This window comes from Dermochelys coriacea, chromosome 10 (assembly GCF_009764565.3).
Source record: "Dermochelys coriacea isolate rDerCor1 chromosome 10, rDerCor1.pri.v4, whole genome shotgun sequence".
NCBI lineage: Eukaryota > Metazoa > Chordata > Testudines > Dermochelyidae > Dermochelys > Dermochelys coriacea.
In genome coordinates, this window is record NC_050077.1 from 51,484,661 (window position 1) to 51,503,711 (window position 19,051).

General features: G+C 42.8%; 1 protein-coding gene across 3 annotated transcripts in view; it reads left to right on the forward strand.

Annotated features, from left to right (window-relative positions):
• Nucleotides 1–18,578, forward strand: part of CIB2 (calcium and integrin binding family member 2) — a 120,710-nt gene extending 102,132 nt beyond the window's left edge. For 2 of the 3 annotated variants that reach the window (XM_038418592.2, XM_038418593.2), the window contains one exon: nucleotides 17,514–18,564. In XM_038418592.2, coding sequence (XP_038274520.1) covers nucleotides 17,514–17,535 — 22 coding nt within the window. In that variant the 3' untranslated portion in view covers nucleotides 17,536–18,564. Of the gene's footprint in view, nucleotides 1–17,513 lie in introns of all 3 variants that reach the window. The other variant, XM_038418591.2, reaches the window with a different exon arrangement.
• Nucleotides 18,579–19,051: the final 473 nt, after the last annotated feature.

Here is a 19,051-nt window from a genome sequence, read left to right on the forward strand (position 1 = left end):
TACTGCGTTAGACCAAAGGTCCATTCAGCCCAGTATCCTGTCTACCGACAGTGGCCAATGCCAGGTGCTCCAGCGGGAGTGAAGCTAACAGGTAATGATCAAGTGATCTCTCTTGATGCCATCCACCTCCACTCTCTGACAAACAGAGGCTAGAAACACCCTTCCTTACCCATCCTGGCTAATAGCCATTAATGGACTTGACCTCCATGAATTTATCTAGTTCTCTTTTAAACCCTGTTGTAGTCCTAGCCTTCACAACCTCCTCAGGCAAGAAGTTCCACAGGTTGACTGTGCACTGAGTGAAGAACTTCCTTTTACTTGTTTTAAACCTGCTGCCCATTAATTTCATTTAGTGGCCCCTAGTTCTTATATTATGGGAACAAGTAAATAATTTTTCCTTATTCACTTTCTCCACACCACTCATGATTTTATAGACCTCTATCATATCCCCCCTTAGTCTCCTCTTTTCCAAGCTGAAAAGTCCTAGCCTCTTTAATCTCTCCTTATAGGGGACCCGTTCCAAACCCCTAATCATTTTAGTTTCCCTTTTCTGAACCTTTTCTAATGCCAGTATATCTTCTTTGAGGTAAGGGGACCACATCTGTATGCAGTATTCAAGATGTGGGTGTACCATGGATTTATATAAGGGCAATAAGATATTCTCTGTCTTATTCTCTATCCCTATTTTAATGATTCCTAACATCCTCTTTGCTTTTTTGACTGCCACTTTACACTGCGTGGACGTCTTCAGAGAACTATCCATGATGACTCCAAGATCTTTCTCCTGATTAGCTGTAGCTAAATTAGCCCCCATCACATTGTATGTATAGCTGGGGTTATTTTTTCCAATGTGCATTACTTTACATTTATCCACATTAAATTTCATTTGCCATACTCTCCAGTCATTGGTTTCAGAGTAGCAGCCGTGTTAGTCTGTATTCGCAAAAAGAAAAGGAGTACTTGTGGCACCTTAGAGACTAACAAATTTATTAGAGCATAAGCTTTCGTGAGCTACAGCTCACTTCATCGGATGCATCCGATGAAGTGAGCTGTAGCTCACGAAAGCTTATGCTCTAATAAATTTGTTAGTCTCTAAGGTGCCACAAGTACTCCTTTTCTCCAGTCATTGGAAAGTCTCATGCATTTCAATTGCATTATCTTCCCTGATAATGGAAGGGGAATATTTCATTATCATGCAAAGATTTCATGCTTTGCTTACAGTGTCAGTACTATGGTACAGAAGGATGGTGTCCATTCCAGTACAGGAGTCTCTCTTGTATAGTTAGTGAAGGAGAAAGATCTATTTTCAATTCACTAGTTTCCATCAGCCATGAATTTACACTGAGCATATTAAAAGGGATTTTTAAAAACTAGATTTCATCTATAGAAATTTCCATTATGACTGTTGTTTGACAGGTGAAATTCACCACCTACCTTTGTGTGGCTGCATATCAGAGAGAGGGTGTGAGTGGAGCATCCATTCAAGTGTCCTCTACACAAATAATCACTGCTAAAAAGGCCTGTGGGGCAGGGTGGGGTGCAGGTTGGAAATGGAGCCATAGGATCTGCACTTCTGTGACCCCAAATGCCTATAGATGGGCAAATTCCAACCTTCCCTAGTTCCTCAGGTTTTGTGCATGGAGGATTGAATTATACCAGTAATGTTTCAGAGGGGACTGAACCAAAACCACAAACCTAAATACTTCAAATTTTGAGGAAGATCAGATTTAGATCCAGATCCTATTTGTATAACCAAACTTCCAGATACAAAGTCTCCCTCTGTTTTGTTCTGGCTCAGAACTTTGAGGCTTGAGGGCTCATCTGTCCCTAATAATTGCCCCTTGTTAATTTGAAACTGAAATGTTTTCCTCACAACTCTTCGTTCAGACATAGAGCGTTTAGTTAGCATGCACTGGACTGGTGGCATTGATTTTAAAAAGAACAACAGAACAAGGGAACTTGGGGAAAAATATATGTCTAGAGAATTCCATGAACTTTACAAACACTTGTATTATAAGAGCTAAAAAACAGGTAAAACCAAATTTGGACTGTTAATCTTGGCACCACTGACTAATTTTATGACTTGTAAGTAGCCAGGAGGACACACAGCAGTTACATGTATTTATTCAGCACACAAAATTTGAAAAATGTCACATTGCAATGAAATTTTATATTCCACTGATGCTGAGTGGGAACTGAGTGCTGCATGCCCATAGGGACATCACTTGAAGAAGGTCATTGACAGTGTACCAACTCAAGAGGAGCTGCCACAGTGTCAGTGAGAGAGTTTCCTATACATTAAAGGCTCCATGTCAGACATCACTTGACTAATCAAGTGTGTCAGTTTCAGCAATTGTAGTACCAGATACTCAGGCAGTTGAGCATGTCCTCTGAAATAATAGGCAGCATTCTAATTTTTAACTCAGTTTAAAAAAAAACAACATCTCCTTTTAAATTTCTCCATGTAGATTTGTTGTTTTTTTTCCTTATATTAGAAAATGCTGCAACTATACATGGAAACCTGGTAGAGAGAATGGATCAGCTACAAGGGATGTGGGCAGGCATGAGAGCTCTGTAGAGGCTGTAGTTTTATAGGCTGATTGTGCCACCCCTTTCTTTATGGCTGTGCAGTGGAAACTTGCAAACTGCTGTCCTAGAACTCAAAGGCAGCTGAGGATGCTATACAATCGCAGGAATTCAGCAGCTCCTGAGAGAGGATGAGGCAGTGGAATGTGTGTCATTGCAGCCTTAGAGTCCCTGCACCCTTTCCTTTTCCCCCCACAACTTAAGACATTTTGGGATGGTGGCAAGGGAGTGAGTGGGGGGCTTGCTGAGTGCTGGGAGTGGTGGGAATTGAACTGTGGATGTAGGTGAGAGAGAAGATGGATGGAAGAGCTGGTAAACAGTTACACAGGAGGTATAAAGAGAAAGCTAGCAGAGAACAAATGATCTCTGACAATACTGATGGCTCAAAGGACTATGTTAGCAATCCTCCTCCTTTCCATCTCAACCCCCTTTAATAACCACTTCTGCCCCAGTAAGAAAAGGAGTACTTGTGGCACCTTAAAGACTAACAAATTGATTAGTCTCTAAGGTGCCACAAGTACAATACAGACTAACACGGCCGCTACTCTGAATTCTGCCCCAGTGATCCCCTGCTACCACGATGGCCTCTCAGAGCCATAGGCAGCCAGCTGTAAATCTCTTCCAGGGCAAGGCTGGCCCCATCTGGCCTCCAGGGAGCATAAAGATGACTTAATCTGGCCCTTCTGGTTGTGCTTTGATTGCAGGTTGAGTGAGACACAGGATCCTCTCTTTCCCGAGGGAAGAGTCTGTAGAAAGAGTCTTGATGTGCTTAGACTGAAGTGCTCCTGATAAGGCATGCCCTGAAGTGACGGGCTTCCTTCCAGTCTCTCACTGAAAGCCATCTGGCTTATAGCTTCTGACCCTGAGCCTTGCAACTGATCTCGTCCACATTTAAATCCTCTGTTGTGCAACACTGGTATAAATGCGTGTGCAGTTTCAGGGCCAAGAGGAGGCTGCATGCTGTGTTTTCTCAGTGGTCTCTCTTAGAGCCACCATGTAATGGCTACAGGAAATGAAACAGACAGTTCCCAGGAGCCTCTTCTAAGCAAGCCAGGCTGCATTCTGAACTTGATGAGTCGCCTTTATCTCCTGCTTTATTGTTTGATCTTTAAGAGACATTCAGCAGTTTCACAAGTCTTTGGTTACACTATCAACAGAGGTGGTTGAAAGGTTCAGGATTCAGACATGAGGATGAATCCACCATAGGGTAGGGGTTCATGATACATCTGCTGTCTGGTCTGCATCTGAACTGGAAAATAGTTTCCTTCTGTTTTAAATGGAACCTGGAACACACATTGATGGGCATGTTCAAAGGTGGAAGCTGAGCATTCACACCCCATGAAATTCATCTGGCTATGTTTTTGAGACTGTGGGAACATGAGTATGATATATCATTAGTATTGTTTCTAACACCTGTGCCTACCTTACTGCCTGTTTGCATTATTTTTTGTAGCTAGATTTGGTATGTTTAATTATCCACTGAAATAAGGGAATTATATTATTACTAATCACAGCAAAGCATACTGCAGGCACATGTTGGCCAACTGATCCTACCCTCTCCTGTTAATGCACCTCTGTCCCAAACTACACACATCCTCCCCAGTCTCACCTTGGAGCTCCTATTGAAATGCAATGACCAATCATGCTGAATCTCACAAAACTTTCTTAGTGGCAATAAGATGTAGATGTGCATTGAATAGGGACTAGTACTCAGAATTTGTATACTAATGATAGACAGGGTGGATAGTAGGTTGACTGGCAACTTCCATTTCATTGACTAAAGATCAAATTCTATTCTAGGTTTTCAGTGGTAAGGAAGCTGTTTATTTAACAGATGACATCTGCTGCACCTTCTGTGTACAATACAGTAGCATTCCATTGGACTGATTCTTTGACACTGTATAAGGTCTTATAAAACATTGGGTGGCCAACTGCTCCCCCTTCTCTGCTGTCACCAAACCATGGTGCAATACTTCACTCTGACACTTCCTGTACTGTATATATTGTGGCATGAGTGTATCATCACTACACAGAATGTCTCAAAAAATCCTTGACTGCTTTTGGGCTTAAGGCTGCTATTCTACATACTCAGTCATATGTATCTCAGATTAGCATGGCCAGTGATGAGCTGCCAGAAGCTGAAGAACCAGTTCCTTCAGTCTCTCCGAGCCTTCGGCGGCACGTCCTTCAGTCGCTCCAAGTCTTCGGCGGCACTGAAGGATCAACCGCCGAAGTGCTACTGAAGGCTCGGAGTGCCGCCGGGTGAGTAAAAATTCACAGGGCGGCCTCCCTAGCCGAGAGCTCAGGCGGGACGGACAGGATGGTCCTGCGGGCCACATAGTTTGCCCACCTCTAACAACCAGTTCTAAACTGGCTTCAAAGTTTAACAACCAGTTTGAGCAAACCGGTGCGAACCAGCTCCAGCTCACCACCGAGTATGGCCCTTGTCATTTTTTCAATGCACATTTTGTGGAAAGTATCATTTGCCCCTTAAAGAGAGAGAAATTGGCATTGTTTTGGCTTGTCTTTTCTAAGTTACCATTCGGATGCCTCTGTATATCCCTTTGTTACCTTCATTACTTCTTTTATTGTCTTGCCTGGTTCTCAGGGTCTGTACCTGATCTGTTTATACTACAGAAGGCATTTATTAGAGGTCTTCATTACCTTACTCCTCCTGTGTGCTCTGTATCCTGGTCATATTTGAGTCTTATACTGAACTCTGTGTTCTCAGTTGTTTACCCTTGGTTTTGAAAATCTGTGCAAGTATATTTTTAATATGAGGCATTCAGATTCAACCCCCAATGGGATAGGGATCTACTTCACAAACTACCATCACAATAGGGAGACCAAGAATTGAATGGGTCACTGAGACTAAACAGCTCTCTCTGATGGTCCCTTCAGAACCTGGGCTGGAGCCTGCTATTTGATAGCAGTGCGGCAGAAGCTTGCAATTTTTACATCTGCGGTCTGATTGCAAAGCTTCCAGTGTTTTTGCTCTGCCATTGTTTACTATCTCCAAGGGCTCAATCATGAATTCCGCATGGTAAGGAGAAACCATAGGGTTGCCGGTACCTCTCCCACACACATGGGCAGAGGGTGGGCAGGCAGGGGTGGAGAATGGGTGAAGCCAAGACTCCACCCTTTCAACTCTCTGACTAGCATAATTGAATGGATATAGAGGGTGAAACTGGGACCCTGCCCTGTTTGTGGGGCAGTGTACCAAGCTAGCCTTCTCCCCAGCTCACATAGGATCCACTACCACACACAATTTTCTCCCAGGCAGTTTTATTTTCCTAATATAGGCTAAATGAACAAAATCAGTTTCTCAGCTGACTCTGGGCTACCGTTCCCAGGGGATTCTCCCTCTTTTCCTTCAGTCCTCTCTGCTTCAGGGCATCATGCAGGAATCTTCCATGCTCTGCTTACTGAGCACTGCTAACCAGGGATTTCTCCTTGGGCGCCCTTTTCCCCCAGCAGGTTTCCACCACCTTGCTTCCCCAGAGACTCTGGCAACCTCTGCAAGGGAATTCCTGCTGCACTTGCTTCTTGCAGCTCTAGGCTCTGACTCTCTTGTCTCCTTGGATGGGCCACTCCTTCTTTGCCACACGGTTTAGCTTCTTTTGCTTCAAAAAAGGCTTCTTTTGAGTGCCTCGCCCACTAAGCCAGTCTGGAACCATCTTACCCAGCTCTGGGGTCCCACTGAAAAGGCCTTCAAAAATGTCTCCAGGACCACTCAGTCCATAATTTTCTCTATGGAACTAGTCTCTGGGCATATCCATTGGGCAGCCAGGTCCATTACCCATGTTCATGCCCTCCACGGGAATGACTCAGCCCAAAAATAGTGTTGGTATGCCTCCAGGGTCAGTCCCAATCTGTCTAAGATAGCAGCCTTCACCACAGGATAGGAGCGCCCGCTTATTGCTCAGTGCTTGGTAGGCTGCCAGCCCCTTACCTGTCAAACCGTGCTATGTGGGATGCCCCAGTGAATTCTTCCCAATCCACTGCACTGGGCACTAACTCGAAGGTATGTAGGGTGACCAGGTGTCTGGTTTTTGACCGGAACACCCGGTCGAAAAGGGACCCTGGTGGCTCCAGTCAGCACTGCCAACTGGGCCATTAAAGTCCGGTCGGCAGTTCTGCGGCGCTAAGGCTAGTCCCTACCTGTCCTGGCTCCACTCTGCGCCACTGACCAAGAGCCGCCAGAGGAAAGCCCACAACCCAGCCCCGAGCCCCAATCCCCTGCCCCAACCCTAAGGCCCCCAACCCAGAGCCCCCTCCTAGACCCCAAAACCCTCATCCCCAGCCCCATCCCAGAGCTGGCACCTGCAGATGGAGCCCTCACCCCCCCTGCACTCCAACTCCCTTCCCCAGCCCAGAGCTCCCTCCCACACCCTGAACCCCTCTTTCCTACCTCCTGGCCTGGAGCCCCCTCCTGCACCCCAAACCCCTCATCCCCAGCCTGAAGCCCCGTCCCAAATCCTGAACCCCTCATTTCTGGCCCCACCTTGGAACCCACACCCCCAGTTAGAGCCCTCACCTCCTCCCAAACCTCAACCCCCTGCCCCAGCCCAGTGAAAGTGGGTGATGATGCAGGAGAGCGAGCCACCGAGGGAGAGGAAATGTAATGAGCGGGAGGCAGGGCCTCACGGAAGGAGGCGTGGCCTCGGCGAAGGGGCAGGGCTCGTGTGTTCGGTTTTGTGCAATTAGAAAGTTGGCAACCCTAAGCTATTCTCTCTAATACCAACCAAATTCCCCAGAGTCTCTTGGGCCAACCACTTCTGTAACCATTCTTGTTGCTAGAAATGAGCCTCTTGCCACTGCTGTTGAATGGCAAACGTGCCTCCTGCTGTTTCTGCAGGCTCTCCATTAACTGCAGGAGCCTGGGCTGGGGCTGTTTCTGTTTCTGCTGCCACTGTGTCCTTACCAACAGTTATATCGCCTCCTCCACCTTGCCTGGTCGCTCAAACTGGGTGGGGTATCAGTCAGTGTGCAAAGGCTTCAATCTCCCCTCAGTTCCAGAGGCCAATTGTCTGCCCACAGTTTCCATCACATTTAACAAGCTGGCCTTCTCCCCAGCTCACAGAGAACCCACTGCCACACCTGGAGTTTTGCCTCCCCTCCAGGGGATTCTGCCGCCTGCCCTTCCTATTGCTCCTGGTTCTTGCAGCTCCCTGGCTCTAACTCACCGGGCCTCACTAGGCCCAGACACATTCTTTTAAACGTAATTGGGGTCAGCTGAACAGTCATAGGTGTATTGGCCCTACTCCCTCTTAAAGGGGCCAGTCATCCTGTGACAGGCAGCTCAACTATGTGCAGCCTATTACTCAGACTGGATTATCAAGTTACAGTCCAAACCCTAAATCCATGTAAAAAACACTCTGACTAATCACTTAGGTAACAATACACCTACGACAGTGAGGCATTTCTCTCTGTGTGGGCTAACACACAGGAAAGACAGCAATTTACCCTAAGAAGCATTGCCTTCAATTTTCCCCAACATTAAATAAGTTTGCTTATTCATTGATCTCAATTATTTCTGGTATAACAATCTTGATTGGCCATTCCAAACGTTTACTGCTCACTGAATGGAACAACATTTCCTGTGTCTGGACTGAATTTATCTCAAGCTCCATTTATGGCCTCTGGTTCTCTTGTCTATCCAGTGCCAAAGGCAGTAATGGTCCTGTAAGTGGCAACTATCTTCAAAATATTGTGTGGTAGTAAAACATTTTTTCTCTTTATAAAAATGCTCCTGTGAAGGTCTCCAGATCTATGGAGGAAATACCTACCCAACCATGTACAGATACAGCCACATTTTCAAAGATACCACTGATTTTTGTGCCTCCATTTTCTGATACCCAATTTGAGACACACATTAGACCTCGTTTTTAGAGATGCCTGAGCACCCATTGACTTCCGCTGTAGGTTTGGGTGGTCAGCATCTCTGAAAATTAGGCCCAAAGGATCCCAATAACTGAGGCATCCAAAATCCATGGCCAGTTCTGAAAATTGTGGTCCTTCTTGAACCTGATGTTCAGAGGTCCTAAGTGCCTGCAGTTTTCAGTGACTTCCACTAAGTCTATGGGCATTCAGCATCTCTAAATATCTAGCCCAAGGTATTTCAAGTTTGGCACCTAATATCTGATCCCTTTTGAATATGTTAGTTATACTGGTTTCATCTATTGATCTGGTGTCAGTGACAAAGGACCCTTCCTCCTATCTCTCCTCCCGCCGCCCCCCCCCCCATGAAAGCAAATCCTTCAGGTGATTAGAGTCAGAAACTCAAGACTCCTGGGTTCTGTTCCTGACAGTTCCACTGGTTCATTGTGTGGCCTGTGGTAAGTCTCATAATTTCTGTCTCTCTTCCTTGTTCTGAAAAATGGGGACCCTATGTGTGAAACACTTTGAGAACCTCCTATGAAAGGTGCTAAGTACAAAGCTTCATTATCATTAAAATGAATCCAATTGCATAATTATAAAAGTGATGGTTATATCATCCCCATGCTGCCTGTTAGGAAAATGATGAAGGCCAGTTTTATATTCAGATACAGAAGGCTGTTTTTAAATATTTGCTCTTGCATGTACAACCAACCATAGATTTTTTAAGCCATGCCACACAGCTATGCACTTGTACATATAGTACAGTCATTATCTTTGGCCTAGCATTTGTCCTGATACCAGCTGAAGTTCACTCATAGAATAGTGACTTTTTTCTCTCTCATTTCTCCCTTTGCAATCCTTTATTTAATGATACTATGTGGGTTTAATCTCCTAGAGACAGTCTGCCAAGCTTTGTATTGCTGTTAAGGAAATGAAGATGCAGTAAAGAGTTTTGCCTGATTTGCACTCCTGTGTTGAGGAAATGCTTTTTTAAAAATACTTTGAGAAAACTCAACTATAATCACTGACCAGGGTAGAGGAAATATGCATTCTTGGCTACTATCCCAGAAGCTGAATAAGTTGTAAATGATAGTGACAGTTGCTAGTTCCGAAAATTTGATCCCACCGGGTTTATTTCACTCAAAAACGTTATCATTAAGAGCCTGCTTGTCGCTTAATGGAAGCATTAGCACTCTGAACTGGCACTGGATAAGTGTTCTGTTCTAGAAGACTGGTTACATTTTCCACAGGAAATTGTTTTATAAATCATCATGGAAGCTTAAACTTATTTTAAGGCCTGAGGATGATACACAGTGTAGCAATTTGAAACAGGTCTTGAGAAAAACATGACATTAGCAACACTCCAGAGCTGCCAAAACCAGACAGGGAAACAATAGAGAGGATAAAAAGTATATATCCTGATGGGAGACGTACCATCTCTGAACCTTCATCATCTGCCTTCATCCATTGGAAGCAGAACAGTCTGCACCTTGGGCCCAATCCTGTGTGAGACTGAGGGCTCTAAGCTTCTATTGAAGCCACCCACAAGAGGCACTTAGCATCTCACAGGATCTCCCCACAATGCAGATTTTTCAGATCTTAAGACCTAAGACTAAAGCTGGTCAGGGACCTGGGGGAGCAGGAGGGCTACTGCAGAAAAGTTTGAAAAAATGGGGGAGGAAACATTATTGTCATTTAAAAAAACCCAAAAACTCTAAAATCAAAAACTTTTTGGTTTTTGTTTTATTGATAAAAGTTGAGATTTTCCTCTGGAAACCAGATGCTTTCGGTGCAAAATTTAGTTTACTCAAAAAAATCCGTTTTCCATCAAAAACAGTAGTGATGGAAAATTTTTGACCAGCCCTAACAAAAATGCTTTCACAAGCAATAGATGGGTTTTTTTGTTCATGGAAACTGCAGGTTCTGGGCACTTGGATTTTAGAGTGTTAAAGATGGGGGTTAGGAGAGTTACTAGATACGCTAGCCCTAGAGTTTTAACTGAAACTGAAACCCCTTTTTTCAAAACCCAATAACTGGGAAGCTCTTTGACAAATGCAATCTGTATCTTACAGTCTCCAGGCTAATGGTCCAGATTGTGGTGCATCATATCTGCCTGTGCCATAGATTTAGATTTTTAAGGCCAGAAGAGACCATTTTGATCATCTAGTCGGAGCTACTGCATAACACCCATAGGGCTTCCTTGGATTAATTCTTGCTTCAAATCCAAGAGCTGTAATTGAGCTAGAGCATCTCTTTTAGGAAACATCCAATCTTGATTTTAAAAATTCTGGAATCCACCATAGCCCTTGATAAATTGTCCCAGTGGTTCCTTACCCTAACTGTTAAAAATCTCTCTTTACTTCTAGTCTGAATTTGTTTAGCTTCAGCGGCACCAAGTTAAATGCCTTACCAGAGGCATCTAGACAGACAAGGTGGATGAAGTATCATTTATTGGACCAACTTCTGTCAACACTATTACCTTTATTAAACAAGGTTGTAATCTTATCAAATATGATATCAAGCTAGTTTGACATGATCTATTTTCCATAAACCCATGTTGATTGGCATTCATTATATTATCCTCCTTTCATTCTTTGTTAATTGAGTCCCATATCAGCCATTCAATTATTTTACTTGGGATCAATGTAGTCTGATAGATCTATAATAATTCAAGTCACCTTGGTTACCCTTTGAAGCTATTTGTCACAACATTAGCTTTCTCCCAATCCTCTGAAACTTCCCCAGTTTTAAGAGTTATTAAAAATCAACATTAGTGGTCCATCTTGCTCCTGAGCCAGCTCGTTTAAAAACTCTTGGATGCAAGTTAACTGGACCTGCTGATTTGAAAATGTCTAACTTCAGTAGTTACTGTCTAGCATTTCCTTAGCTACTGTTGGAGTGGAAAATATTTCATTTTCAATTGATATGAATATATCATCTGAGCTTTTTCTCAAATATTCTAGCCAGAATAGAAGTATTTATTGAACATTCCTGCCTTTTCTGCATTACAATTGTCAGTTCTACTAGTTCCAGCTAGCAATGGACCAATACCATTGTTAGGGTTCCGTTTTTTCATGATACACTGAAAATTTCCTTTTGACTGTCCTTAACTTTGTTGGCAATAGATTCTCCCTTTTGCATCCCTTATTGGTTTTCTAAAGTTTCTATCTTATACTTCTATTCCTTGCTATCAACTTCTTATTTTTTCATTTGTTATATTGTTTTTAATTTTTATTTTTGCTTTAACTACCTCTAAGCCAGCCTGTTTTTTAATTATTATGGCCTCTTTTCCCAATTCTGGAATTGTGGCTTTTTGAGTATCTAGTAAAATATTCTTAAACAGCTCTCACTTATCATTCATATTTTTCTGTTTAAATTCTTTCTCCCATTTGATTTGGCTCAAAATTATTTTCAGCTTTGCGAAATTTGCCCTTTTATAGCGGCAGTTCTCTTCTAGGGGTACGCGTAAATTAAAATGTCATACAGACAATGACTTGTTTATACTGATCTATGTACTGAAATGTAAGTACAATATTTACATACCAACTGATTTATTTTATAATTATATGGTAGAAATGAGAAAGTAAGCAATTTTTCAGAAATAGTGTGTGGTGACACTTTTGTATTTTTATGTCTGATTTTGTAAGCAAGTACCTTTTAAGTGAGGTGAAACTTGTGGGTATGCAAGACAAATCAGACTTCTGAAAGGGGTTCAGTAGTCTGGAAAGATCGAGAGACACTGTTTTAAAGTACCAAGTATATATATATTATTGGTTGGGGAGTTATTCTGTTTGCACAGAATAAATGTAATCAAGTCATGATCACTTTCACCTAAGCAAGCACTAACTTTTAATTTTGTGATCACTTTGTCTTTATCTGTCAAGAGGTCTAATATTGAATTCTCTCCCATGTTGGATGCAACACTTTTGGAGTTAAAAAATTGTCATCTATAATATTCCAGGTGGGGGGATGGGGAAATTGTACTGGCAGCATGAGACCTCCAGCATATATCATTCAGGTTAAAGTCCTCCATGATAATGCAACTTTTTTTTCCTACACATTTTAGATAGGTGCTTAAAGAGCCAGTCATCCTGTTCCCTATTGTGATTTAGTGCTCAGTAGCAGACACCAACTAGTATCCCATCTTGTTCTTTATATGAAGCACAAGATTATTTGCTTCTGAGTTGTCAGTGACTTGGAAATAGGTAATGCCATTTTTTATGAGTGCCACTTCCTGTCCCCTTTATTCCACTCATATGACTCTTTCCACCCAGTTTCAGTAATACCAACTAGATCAAATTAATGTTCATAAATGAGCAATTCCAATTCCTCTTGTTTTATTACCCAGGCTCCTGGCTTTGGGATATAGGCAATATAAAGAAAATCTTCTCTTCAGTGGTTGATTAATTTTGTTCTTGACATCAGGATTTTCTACTACATGAGCTTTCATTTGTTCCTACTTTTCATCCTCCTGTTTTGTTGTTAGTTTAATGCCCTCCTGGATATTCTACCCAGCCTGTCCTCTAGAACAGTGGTTTCCAAACTTTTTGGATCACGCACCCTGCAGGGTCAGCTCTAGGGAAGCACAAAAAAAAAAAAGAGCTGCCACCGAAGACGGAGCGGGGACAGCCGTGCCGCCGAAGAATCAAAGGTCCGGGAGCGCTGCTGCCGCCGTGCCAGCAGTGCTCCTTCAGCAGCACTCCTCCTGCCATGCACCCCCAGGGATGGTCTTGCACACCCCCTCGGGTGCACGCACCCCACTTTGGAGACCACTGCTCTAGAACAGTGGGTCTCAAACTTTTTTACTGGCAACCCCTTTCACATCGCAAGCCTCTGAGTGCAACACCCCCTAATAAATTAAACACACTTTTTAATATATTTAACACCATTATAAATGCTGGAGGCAAGCGGGATTTGGGGAGGAAGTTGACAGCTCACATCCCCCCATGTAATGACCTCGCGATCCCCTGAGGGGTCCTGACCCCTAGTTTGAGAACCCCTGCTCTAGAGGGCTGATTCTTCTTCTTCTGAATGTAGGCCATCCAAACTGTACAGCCCCTTCTGGTCCATCTTCTATGGGTAATGTTGCACCAAATCAAAACTTTCCCCCTTATATCACTTCCTAGTCAGCGCTTTGTTTTCAGAACCTTCACAACCAGTGTTCCATTGCTTGCCATTACAGTACTGAATGTAGAACTGTACCGAGAAAGAAAACCTTTCACATTCCCTCTCTAAATTCCCCAGTTTGCTGCTCCTCTTCACCGGCTGAGTTCGCTGGCAACTGACTTCTGTACTAAGCCTTGCTACTTAACTCCACCCCTTCGCTACCAGCGGGGATGAACCACTCAATACACTTCAAACACAGGGCTGATGATAGACCCAATGGTCCCAATCACACAGTCCTCACAGAAACACAAACAGACCTGTCTCACCTGGCCTTTCAGGGATCCAGAAATGTTCTTCAGCTGCAGAGGACCTACTGGGCCAAATTAAGCACGGCTATTAGCAGGCCTTCCCCCAGTAAGGTCAGTGTAGTTCCATCTGTCTTATTCCAGGACTGAACTTGGCTTACTGAACAGATATTTCTGGGAATATGGACATTCCCTCCTTCTGTCCTCTCCTCCCCAAAAAAACACAAAAAAACCCCCAAAAAACAGGACTTGACAGGACCGGACTTGTCCTACAGATAACTAGCAAGTACAAATACAGAGTCCAGCCTTGGATCTTAACCATCCCAGGGAATAGAAGTCCAGATGTCATTTCAGAACTTGAGCATGATGCTAAGGCTCCATCAACCTCAGGTCTCAGTACCTTGCTTATATTCTTCCAATGTCATATGAACTCCAGAATAAGTTTGCATTCTTCTCGTCTCTCTGTTTGAGATAGATTCAGGTGGCAACATTCAAATCCCGTACTAGGGTTTTAATTCAGTACAGCACAAAGATTGAAGCCATTTGCAAATTTCTGAATCAGAGCTTGAATATAAGATGCCCCTGAATTCCATAGGTCTTGGTTTGTAACTCCACCCTCCACAGCACCATAATTATGAATCAATCAGTTACTCTATTGTATACCCTCTATTCTGGAATAAATTCTTCTCTGTTTCACTGGTATAAATCCAGATCAACACCACTGAAATCAGCAGAGTTTTTCCAGATTTACATGAGTGTATCTGAGAGCAGGATTTTGGCTTACACACACAAGAGAGTGTTAAGACATCGCAGTGTTCCTTGCTGAGAGACTAATGAAATCTTCCAGCATCAGGGAAGCATTCTAACTTGGCTGACCTTGTCATCTATTCATGTGCATAGCTCTGTAGTCTGGTTTAAAGCCAGAACCGGAACCAAAAGTCTCTTTAATTAAAATTTCTAAAGAACAGCTCAGTAGACTGAGCCTTGGGTTAGTGGTTTTGAAGAACTCCTGGAGGTCAGCTGCAATACACTGGAAAGGGGCTCTAGAAATCATAGTTGTGACAATATTGAACTAAATCGCAACTGCTATGTTACTCCATATCTGAAGCTGCTCTGATTGTGTCTTTAGGGACATATTACCACCCTGTGTTTACTTAGCTTTATTGCAAAGAGAAAGGAAAATATGACACTACTACTAGGAAATGCATCTAATTCTTTTTTATGGTACATTGAGGGTTTTGAGTTTGAACTAGTGCTGTGTGATGCTTTCTATCCATCCCTCCTCTATGTGTCCCTCTGTGTCCCTGTCCCTGTCAAGTTAGGCTTCCAGAGTTGTTCATCCATGATAACATGGTGAAAAACCTTTTTAAAGCGGGTACTTTCCCTCCTCAGATAGCATCACTATGCTCCAAGTACTGACATTTAACACACATTTTGAGTAGTTGGGTTTCTCTGTGGAGGCCAAGAGAAAGAATCTCTTTCCAGGCCATTTCATGGCCATTACTAAACAGTGTAGCCTAGTGTATAAAAGCACTGGACTGGGAGTCAGGAGACCTGGGTGTCACCAGCCTTCTGGGTGACCTTAAGCATGTCACTTAACTTCTCTGTGCCTCAATTTCCACATCTGTAAAATGGGAGTAATGATACTGATGTCCTTGGTAAAGTGCTTTGAGATCTGCAGATAAAAAGTGCCATATAAGAGTTAGTTATTATTACTACTGTCCTGAGGCTGCAGAAGCTTCCTAGTGTATTGGTGAATCCACCAGCTCTGTTCCTGCACTTCCCCTGGCCCACGCATGATTGGCAGGGAACAAGGAACAATGCAGTGTACAAGGAGACCCTGCAGAGCTTGGCTCTATGCCTCTCAAAATCTTGTCCCTTCCCATCCCACTCCCAACCCACACAGTCTGTGGCCCTCTGCACCTGTTGAAAAAGGACAGGGAGTTGAACAAGACAGAGCACCTCTCGAACATCTTTATTAGCTATGCCATCAAAAAGCTAGACACAGTGATGTACCAGACTATGGCTCTATGTGCCATGTTTAATCATCAATAGCTCTGGTAGCTTCTTGGTTTGTGGAGTTGTGTACTGTTTAGTGGCAAATAAGTTAACATGCTGTCCTGTAGTCTAGCCATGGTAGACAATACCAGACCCACCCAATGCTGAATATTAGTCACCTAAAGGATCTAACCTCCTGAGATTGCCCCAAATAAAAACTTCTCCACATTCAGCAGAACTGCCAGAACATTCCCACCAGCCTCAAACACACACACAACACTAAAAACACATCACACAACAGTTTTCCCTGACATATCTCCAGTGGCTTAGTGAAATTGTACCTGGGATGAATCCGGCCCATCGTTTCTTGACTGATCTGCAGAAAGAGGAAAGGCAATGTAACATCTGACACAGCTTTTCCTAGAAGATCCTCCTTCCAGCAGTTAGAAAAATAGTGTCATACTGCGGTGTTCTGGGTCTCCATGCTGGCAGTCATTAATGACCAAGGCCTCAGTTCAGCAAAGCACTTTAGCACCTGTTTGAGCAAAATAGGACTTCAACACATGCTAAGTATTTTTTTGAAGAAGTAAATTAGCCACTACAATTAAATGCATGCAGTTTGCATAGCCCTCATCTGAGGATCAACAATGAGTTAGATCCAAACTGAAACAGCAGATCTCAAAACCTTCTGCCACTGAATTCTCAATATCCAAGGCTAAGCTTTCTACTTGGGCCGATCTCTGAGAGGCCAAACTCCCTCTGTATATAGACAGGTTCAAGTTTTGAAAGAGTTCAGATCTGAATCTCAGCTTCCTTCCTCAGGGCTATATCTAGGTGGGAGGGATAGCTTAGTGGTTTGAGTATTAGCCTGCTAAATTCAGGCTTGTGAGTTCAATCCTTGAGGTGGCCATTTAGGGATCTGGGGCAAAAATAAGGGACAGTACTTGGTCCTGCTGTGTAAGCAGGGGACTGGACTTGATGACCTTCCAAGGTCCCTTCTAGTTCTATGAGACAGGTATATCTCCATATATTTATTTAGATAAACTATTGTTTTGTGCTGTGAATTACCTTCCTGTCATGCACTGATTGAAACTGGAAAGGGAACTCCCTGATGCAGAAGGTTGGCAAGTCAAATACCGTGTCTGGATTTTAAAAAGGGTTGAATAGTTTTGTGGCCAGCACTGCTTTTCATTATCTTTCTATGAGGGTCATTTCTAAAACAATTGAAGATATTAGAGCTTCCAGTAAAATGCCCTATTTTAAGTATAGGGAATATTTCTCAAACCAGTAGAAACTTTCAACATGGCAGACACTTCTTAATCCTGGCATTCATTCATCATTTTGGTACCTGATACCTTTAGTTGTTAGGCATTCTAAGAGAAGTATAATCCAATCTTATGCTTCAGGGTATAAACTGATTACCACAGAGTCAGGAAGGGATTTCCCTTTCACATACAGCACTGTGTGGTTGGCACAGTTCACCTTCTTCTGAAACATCCATATTTGGATAAAGGGCATGATGGACCAGTGATCAGATCCATCCCTTCCCACTTTTCTCCATTAAAATGGGCTCTTTTTGAAAAAATATCTTATATAATGACATGTGTTGATACATCTTAATCTCTTTTTTCTTTGCAGTACCTTCCACATAAGAATCTGAAGATGTTGGTGTGAGCCACTGTTATCAGAAATGACTTGACATCAGTCTTGCCTCTCTGAATCTCAGGCACTTTGGGGGCTTTTGTCCTCTTATTATGGCTTCTTAGAACTCGGCAACAAGGACTGGAATCATTCTGGCCCATGGGGGAAAGACTCATCACTGATCTACAAGACCTTTGGGATGTCTACGTTTTTATCTTCAGTGTTGTCCAACAATGGCATTCTGGAAAAGGGTGGTTGACTGAGTTTTTTTAAACAAAGAGAATACTATTAAATGTATTTCCCTGTAGTTTTTATATTTATGAAAATTTAATATTGTTCTTCAAAGCAAAAAAGAAAGACAGATATAAGCTATGGTGACTTTCCCAGAGGTTATTAACTGAAAGAAAGCACTGGCCTTAAAATAATGAGATGCCTCCACCATTGTGTTACACAGCTGGGGATCATGCATGGAAATAATTTGATTAAAATTTGCAGTCAAGATCAAGTTCAGGGTGTTGAAGACAACCACATACTGGGTTTGCCATTTAAGTCTGAAAAATGTCAGGTTGCTGGGTTTGGTGCTTAACCCTCAACCAATATTTTATGGATTATCATATCCTTATGAAACTTGAAGTATTTGCCTTTTGTACAACATCTGCATAAGTGATTCACTTCTTCCCAAGACCAACTTTAAATTGTGTCTTTGTTCTTCAAGTAGGTCTTTCCTTTTCTCATGTTTTGGGCTGATGATGTTGGATAGAAGAATACTGTTATCTGTAGCCCCAAGAAGCACAGAACCAGTACCAAGGACACAAAAAAGACATTTTTTAAACCAGCTATGCAATTTTTCTCATAAAATGCATGAATGCAGCTCTGTATTTCTCTCTCCTACCCCTCCTTTGTCAGCTTTGTCATTCCTTTTTTAAATTCCACTATTGGTTAGGTACTGGAGCATGACGACAATCATACTTGTATAACTGTTCTAACAGTCAATAGAAGGGCTCTGTCATTTACATGCCTTCTGTATCAAAGTCACCTACAATTAAAACATCTGACTGATTTATCATGCTTTGAGAATTTTTGTCCTGAGCTATAATATGAACATTAATTCCCTTTTCTGTCAGTATTTTCCTCCAATCAGTGTAATCTTAAATCTTTCAGGGAATGTGTGACTGTCTGAAATTTCTGTTGCCTATTGACCTAAAGAGCTCCTTAAAGAAGAGGGGTGGGGGGGGACGCAAGGGTAAGATGTTCAAAAATACCTAAGTGAATTAGGAGCATGATCTCTGGTATAGTGGTATCTATCTGGAGTAACTCCATTGGAATAAATTCAGATTTACATCAATATACCTGAGGTCAACCTCTGTGCCTGGCCTGAGGAAAGCAGATGATCCTCTGCTTCAGTGCTTCCCATCCTGCTTTGCCTCTTCTTATTTCTTTTATTTAGACATTTGCTGCTGTATGTTCTTCTGCTGCTTGATAGTCACAATTTCCTCTGCGTCAGCAGGTGTATGATTCTACAGTCATCTGACTTC